The sequence below is a fragment of the Anopheles cruzii genome, chromosome X, assembly GCF_943734635.1.
Source record: "Anopheles cruzii chromosome X, idAnoCruzAS_RS32_06, whole genome shotgun sequence".
NCBI lineage: Eukaryota > Metazoa > Arthropoda > Insecta > Diptera > Culicidae > Anopheles > Anopheles cruzii.
In genome coordinates this window covers 6994847-7002961 of record NC_069143.1, presented here as the reverse complement: position 1 = coordinate 7002961, position 8115 = coordinate 6994847, and the positions used below count along the sequence as shown (strand labels likewise).

General features: G+C 54.4%; 1 protein-coding gene across 1 annotated transcript; it reads right to left on the bottom strand.

The window, feature by feature from the left end:
- Positions 1-710: 710 nt before the first annotated feature.
- Positions 711-7941, bottom strand: LOC128268902 (tumor necrosis factor receptor superfamily member wengen). The gene is made up of 4 exons (XM_053006202.1): positions 7530-7941; positions 7217-7436; positions 3984-4139; positions 711-866 (listed from the first exon to the last, which is right to left on the bottom strand). Exons 1-4 carry the CDS (start codon positions 7899-7901, stop codon positions 733-735), a joined length of 882 nt encoding a protein of 293 aa, XP_052862162.1. The 5' UTR covers positions 7902-7941; the 3' UTR covers positions 711-732.
- Between the last annotated feature and the right edge of the window lie 174 nt (positions 7942-8115).

Genomic DNA, 8115 nt, shown 5'->3' with positions numbered 1-8115 from the left:
TGGAAAAAGACCGAACAACTTCAAACCACCCGAACCCGAACCCCCTTTCCCGTACCCCATTACGTTGCTTGCCACCCCCCCCCCCCCCCCCGCCTGAGGTTTTTTTTGCGGTTTTATATGTTGTCACATTTTTATTTCATGTTTTATGTTACACATCGAAAGCGATCTCGGCTCAGGTTTCTCTTTCGGGGGGTTGTTACATTTTATATTATTATTATTCGGGTCCCCACCCCTTTCTCTCTCTCCCGCTCACGAACTCTCGGTTAGTATTTACACAGGGCCCCCCGGCCACCGTTAGCGCTAGTGCGCGCTAGCTGCTGCTCCTATGCTAAATAATTATGCTTTCGCGATTACCTGCTGGAGACTCCAGGGACCTATCTCTCTCTCTCTCTCTCATGTGCTTTCTCTCTCATCATAATCATATCGCTATCTCTCTCTCTCTCTCTCTCTCACACACACTTCTTCGTACTAATGTTCAGCTTAAGCCCTACCAAAACCCCTTCCAAAAATCAGACCAACCTTCTCCAGAAACGGCGCGCGCTAAGCTGGAACACACCTTTCTATGGGTGTGTCGCCCGTGCGCGTGTGTGTGTGTGTTGGGTTTTCGAGCAGTTTTCCTTTTTGTGCACGCTCATCGATCGACACGTCGCGGTCTCCTGCGTCCTGCTGCATTTGGGGACCCCGTTTTGGTCGTCCGTCCGTTCGTCCGTCCGTCCGTCCGCTGCTGCTGCTTCAGTAGTGTCGCTGCACGTTGCAGGTGGCTGCAGGCGACCCGCCCCCACCGCCCTTCGGTGGATCGATCGATTCCTCGATGTACAGGTTGCCGACCGTCGGTTGGCCTCGCGATTTTTGGCAACACTTTTCGTCTAAAAACGGGGGGAAAGAAAATCGGACAACGAAAAGGGAACGGGCATTAAATTATGGCACGCTGCAGCAGTGGGAATGAGGGGTTGGGGGGGGGGGACTTTAGACGTCTTTTCGGTCTCGTCGGGATCTTGTCTGTGCCTGCTATGGGATTTACCCCCCCCCACCCGGGGTTTTGTTCTTATTTTTAGCGAATCAAAACATTCGGCTCACGTCCGAGACTAACCATGTCCGAGACTAACCACGGTCCAACAGACCTAACAGAGCCGACCCCGGGGGGTCCCTCCCGCCGCTCTCTTTCCCTATGGGCCCTATGTTGTTTTAGTGCACCCCGAGTGCTGCCCAGTCCGTCCCGAGGAGTTTGCGTGCATTTGCGCGCATCTTCGCATTGCTCCGCCGTCGGGTTGCATATTATTATGCCGGGTGGCCGGGCGCATGTTTATTTGTTCTTGTCCTTTTTTGTAGTAAGTTTTAATCATTTCAATGCGTGGTTCTGTTGTTAAGCGATTAATTTTCTAAAATGACTGACATACAACAAACCCGTTTTGACATAGTTTGAGGATGCACAAATGCAGCGCGAAAACTGTAAAATTCTGTGCCGTGTGATTTCGAAACTACGAAATGGACAACCCTTAATTTCACGTGTAAGAAACGGGACGTTTTGGGCTACTTTTTTACAAACACATGCTGTTGTTGTTGGTCTTACTGAAACATTTGTCAAGTGGACGACATTTCTGCAAGATCTTTTATCGAGCAAAACTTCTTCCAATTCTTCATCACCAACCCGCTTTCTTGGTTGTCCAGGTCGCTCCAGGCCAAAAACCATCGCTTTTACCCCCGCGCGAACCAGGTTTCTTCATACTGGAGTAATGAAGAAGTACACCCAGGCACTTTGCCTGGAAGAAAACTCGACATTTTGAGATGGTGTTGTACACACTTTAACCAAAAAACCTATACTTCGTCGTCTGCGTAATGACAGTAGCTGTCAAACACATCCTTCACAAAAAAAATCTATGGTAAAACCGCCCAAGCCCTGATATAAGAATTCATCAAATCGTTCATCCATAACCGCCATAACCAAAAAAAATCCGCAAACCATCTGGTGCGCCCAGATGTTGGGCAGATATTAGACCTCAAGTCAGACATGCCGCCAAATGCGTCACTTCGTGGCGAATGGACTCGCTTCGTTGGTTTGTTTCAAAACGGCAGCTCAACACTTGGCCGCCATTTTGGGGGCCCCCAGAGTGACAGCCGAATAGAGACCGAGTCCCCCCCCCCCCCCCCCCTGCATTCCTGTGGGTGTTCCTCCTTGATGTCACCACGGAGCACGGAGCACAAAACAAATGCGCGCACGCACCGGGAAAATCGCCGGCAAAACGGGAACGGAACCAACTTCCAGCACCCCCCCCCTTCCGCCCCTCGTTAACTTCCGCCCCAACTGTGGGTGGCTCGCTGGTGGTGCGGGGGGGGGGGGGGCCCTTAGTTGAGTTGAAAATCGATCACCATCACCCGATGAGGAGAGCGCGCGCGCGCCTCTATTTTTAAACCAACCTCTCTCCGCGGTCCATCTGCCATCGGTCGGCGTGTGTCTGTGTGTCTGTGTGTGCCTGTGTGTGTTGGGGAAGAAAGTCACGGCACGGCTCTATCCGAAGCTACGTGCTACATTAACTTTGTGACCGCCCCCCGCCACAATCCCAACCCCCGACCGTCCCTGCCCCGTCAGTTGTTGACGGCTGCGGAATAGTTTAACACGTCCACGGATCTGGCCCGCACCACCACCCAACCCGCGGATCGACGCGGTTGCGGAAAACAAAACACATTCGGAGCACGCGGTCAGAGGCGGCGTAGGCGGTGGCGGGGTAAACTATGCCGAAGCCGCCCCGCCAACAACTATGTTGGTCTCGCGCGTCGGTTGTCTGCTGCTCCTGCTGCTGCGGGTGGCGCATTGCGGTCAGCCGGCAGCCGCGGACCGCTACACGGGTGCGCTACAAATTATGCAACGCGCCAACGCCCCGATGCCACCACCTCCAACTTCTCTCATCCTTCCTGGTGACTATCCGCGAAATAAATCCCCGGCCAGTCCCCAGAGCGTGTTGGAACTTCGCGGGGGTTATTCCTAGCGGAGAAGGCTTCGGGGGCGAAAACGGAAGGTGAGCCAGTGTACCGCGCGTGCGGACGATGATTTATATGTGGTCCGGGCTGGGCTATAAACCCGGCACGCCGCGTGTCAGAGACGCCGGGACCTCCCGCACGAAGAATGGATGCCCCGTGAGGGAGAGCTGGTTGGATGCGTTGGGTCGGAAGCGAAGACCCTCGAAGGAATACTGCGGTCACATATTTCGCCCACAGCGGTCGGTTGAAGCTGGGGGACAGTGAACCTTTATAATCCCATCACCCACCGCACACATCGGGCATCTAAGACGTGGACCCTCGCCCTGTGTTCTGGTCCCGTGTGTGTGCGTGAAGGAAAAATGTAGATGTCGCCGCCGTCAGCGAACTCCTCCTCATCTGTCTCGCCAGGCTCGCCGGTGGGCTGGTCATGTCACGAGTATAGACTGTTTCATTATGTCTCTAGCACGCTTTTGACAGATCACTACTCACTCCGCATGACGTTTTTGAAGAGTCAATTTCGACAGATTCTTTAAGTATACACTGTAACTTAAAAAATGGTGGTATCACAGGCACAGGTTTCCTTAACTATTGTGAAAATGCGAAGCATTTCTCCAGAGGAGTGCAACCAGATTTTGTGCAGATGGTGTACTATTTCCAACATTTCCCCCAGAGTCAGTTGGCGAAACAGCGCAGCGCAGTTCGAAACGCAATAAGGAAATTAAAAAAAGGAAGCAGCTTTCAGGATGAAAATGAAATCTGGGCGGAAAGCGGGTCCGGTGTACACAGTATTTTGGACCAAAAAGTCATGTGTGTTCACGCCAGCAGGAAAAGTGCCTCCGTCCATGCTATCCGTCGCTAAAAAGGTGGGTTCCACTGTGAGTACCGTCCATCGTGCCAAAATAAGATTAGGTCTGCAGACATACCAGAAGCAGAAAAACCCGAAACCCGGGGTTGGGGATATTCTACGGAAGTACGGTGTGTTTCGGGGGGTTCCGAGGTGTACCTACCGAGTAGCTGATCCAGGTAGACGCACCGCACCTCGATCGGCTGGCTGGCCGGGCGCAGCCGGTGGCCGTCGATGTTTTCCAGCATGATCGGGCCGCTCTCGATTTGCTGCATGCTCGCCAGCCGGCTCACCACCTGCACCGACAGCGCTTCCATGTCTGCGAACGGAAAAGAAACGAAAACCAGACGAAAAAAGCGTAAACAAAAAGGCGGACCAAGGCGGCGGCGGGCAGAGAATACTTATTTCCAAAAAGCCCGAAAGAGCGTTTGCGTTTTTGCGTGGTCTCGCTGCGGGAGGCAACTCCGGCTGGCGGCGGTCCGCCAGCCGGACGTGGGAGAGCGGACGGCGCGCGCCGAACCTCGGGAGTCGCCTCCGCCTCCGTAGAGTAGAGAGTGATAAATATAGTAGGGTGGCCAATCCGGATTGTTTGGATTGCGGGTACTACCGATTACTTGACGTTTTAAAACGTCAAACTTCGTTCTTCGAAATGGTAAACATTGAAGTAAAATACTTTGACATTTACGAAATACGGGACGAAATGCTATACGCTTGCAGGAAACTGGGACATATTGGGACCTAAACTTATTTCCAAGCGTGGTGAGCGTCTTCAACTCAAACTGTACGGGAAAATGGGAAAGCTTAATGAAGGAGGAGCGAGCCGAAATTTAAGCTGAAAACATGGACGACATCTGGGTCTCAACAGGACGGCGCTGCCGATATTCTAGGGTCCCGCGATCTTCGTAATCCAAACACCCCAGGATGGACCACCCTCGTCAAGAAAAGACACAACGAAGCTGCCAACGGGTGGCCGGAGCTGGGTGACGGACGGAGAGTGAAGTGACCACACCACCGTGTGTGTGTGTGTGTTCCGAGAAAGGGCGCGCCCGGTGTCCGGCGATCGATCGGCTCTATTCGGCGAATGGCGCAGTTTGTTTGAAGGCCGCCGCCGCCGCCGCCGACGACGACGATGTTTCTGGCGATTTCGGACGAAACCGCCCGACGCGCAGGTTGGCGCACAACCCTAACCTCACCACCATCTCCCCCCGAGCACCCCCCGAGTTCGTGTTCCAAAAACCGTGGCGACCGACCGACCAAAGCAAATAATAAATCACGGATTCGCGAACGTGCAAAATATATGCACAGCACATGTGTTGCGTCGTCGTGTGTTTCGGGTTTCCTTTCCTTTGCCGCGCGCAGCAGCACAGCTCGCAATACTGATTTATTAGCGTCGAGCGGACGACAGATAGAGGCAGAGAAAAACACAGAGAGAGACAGAGAGCGAAGTAGAGGGACCTATTTTCAACCCAAGCCGCCGGTTGCCGATCTCGTGGCGGTCGGGTCTCCGCGTCCGGAGATCGTTCTTGAAATCTGTTCTGCAGCTCTGTGCAGCGCAGCGGCGAGAGAACGGGAAGCGGGTTTCACTCAATATTTTACGCGACCCAGCAACAGCTCAGCCCAGCAGCTGTTGGGTTGTGTCCCAAGCCCAAGTTGGTTGCAGGTCGGAGTAGGTCGCATCGCTCCCACCACCGACCGACACCGGCTTTCTATAACACGGCATAAACACCAAGGCACCGAACGCTGTTTTGACAGCTGTCAAACGATCGCCCCGGGCACAATGGCGCAGGTGCGCAGCAAGAGCAAGAACAAACTGCTGACGACGCAATTGCCTAACACGCAATAGCTGATCCACTACTGATCCGACGAGGTTCACCGAGGTTCCAACCAATCCCAAAAAAGGTCAAAAATGGCAGACTGGCCGACGCAGGACCTTCCAGGGTAAAACCTCGTACCTAGTGTAGTTACCGGGCCGTAGTCCCGAAAGGAGATGGAGAATCTAGTGGTTGGTGGATTGGTGGCTAGGCCCCTCCAGAGAGTGGAGTTCCCACACAGGTCTACATTACCTTGTGTGACCCTACTTCGAGTCAAACCTCATCTAGTCAAACCTCAACTAGTCACACTAAAACTGAAGACTACTAAATAAGATACTAAACGAAAGATCAACCACAAGTTGGTTACGAAATGCTGGACGAAAGCCGTAGCGTAAATTTGGTGGTGGTATTCCCTCAAAATTGCAATCGTTGATCCAAAGCATAGTTTGACGACCCAGGATGATTGCGATTGCTGGTGTTTGGGTAAACGTTTGTACCGGATCCGTTCGGGGCCGTTTCCGGGAGGGTTTCTAGAATCGGCCAAGAAGGTCCAACGGCCAAGCGTCAGGGTTTTGGGAGGCGCGAAAGGAATGTTGTTTGTGGATTACACTTGCAAACTGATAGAAGCAAAAATATTCGGGATATTATTGTAAACTTATTATTGACCAGCTGCAGGAGAAAATTGGTGGAAAAAGACCCAGTTTGAAGGAGAATAAATTGTCCTTTTTCTTCTGGCTAAAGCACCCTCTATCACTAGAGCCGTTTGGGCAATGGCAAAAATCAATGAATTATAGTTAGCATCTTTTGGAGCATCCACCGCATTCGACCAAAGTTGGCCCCCAGGCGACTTCCATCTGTTTCCAGATCCAGAAAAAAATGGAAGCGTGGAAAGCGTTTTTTATCCAACAATAAGGTCATAACAGCGCTGTAGAAGCGTATTTTGCAGACCTTTCAGATTCTCACTTCAGGGATCCGGGATTCAGGGACCATACTGACCCGTAAAGTGTTTTTCTTATCGCGCAAAACTTACAGCCTAGAACGAGTTAAGAACGTTAAGAAAAACGTGAAAGACGTCGTGCCACTGGAAAACAGGAAGCAAACGCAGCAAACGCGACCTCACACACACGGAGAAACGACGGAGAAAAGAAGCCGAAAGCCGGGTGAAAGCAAACGGTCAAAAAGCGGGAATCGAATCCCATAAATCAAAAAGCCAGTCAGCAGAGGAAGAAGAAGAAGCGAAGCAGGAGCAGAAGGAGCAGGAGAAGAAGAGTCCGCGGCCAGGCGGCACGCGCGCCACGCACTCCCATTGATGACTTCATTGGCCAGCTCGCGCAGCGCACGCGACGATCTATGGCCATCTACGTGGAGCATTGTAGGACCCGGACCGGAACGTGATCCGGCGAGCTTCCGCACACGCCCGCACACGCCACACGCACTTCCGGGACACGCTCGATCGGTCGGAACGCGGCGCGTGCGCGCGCGCGCACGCGCTTTGGCCTACTTCCGTGCTGTGAGCTGCGAGCTTCCGGTTCTACCAAAAATGGAGGGGGGGGAGGTGTAGGCGTGTGGGGTGACGGGTACGTACCGGCGTCGAAGTGCTTCTCGATGCGGCGCCACTGGCGGCTCTGGTTGAGGGCAACGCAGGCCGCGGCCAGCAGGAACAGCAGGCAGCCGATGATGGCGAGCAGCAGCGACGCCACCTGCCAGTCCCACAGGATCTCCTCGGTGCTGGTGGCGCCCCCGGCCGGCACGGCACTGTACTGCACGTGCGGGTCCGCCCGACCGGCCCCCTCTTTCCGCCGCTCCTGTGACAGAGAAAAGACAGACGGGACGGGTGTGTTAACTCGCGAAGGAAGGAAGTTCCACCTCCGGAAGGGACCGGGGGGGGAGCTACTCACCTCCTTCCAGTGGTGGTTCCGGGTGCGCACCACGGCGATTCCGTTACCATCGGGACCGGGCGCCTGCCGCTCCTCCTCCTGGTGGTGGACGAGCGAGGACGAGGACCGCACCAGCCGGAAGTCGGCGGCCAGGTCCTTCATCGTGCCGCAAACCGTGTTCATGTAGTCCTGGCAGGGCCGCAGCACGACCTGGTGCTCGGCGCACACCCGGCACGGTACGCACTCGCCGACGCCCGGGTCCAGCCAGCTCTGGCGCGGCTCGCACACCGCGCCCCACGCCACCCCAGCCCCGTCCGCCAGCGTCAGCACCAGCAACAGGCGGCAGGCGGTGAGCATGCACGACGACGACGATCTGCCTTTGTCGGGCGGCATACTCCGTAGCGTTCTGTGTTGCTGTTGGACCCCACCCGCAGTCCCGTTCCCGTTCTCGGTCGGCCTCTCTCTCTCTCTCTGTCTGTGGGAAAAAGGGGACGACAACGAGAAACAATCACCGAAACGGAAACATGGAAATCGGATTCCTCGGCGAATATATGCGGCTATATGCGGGAATGGTGAATGTTAAGTACACGATGGTGACCATCGAGAG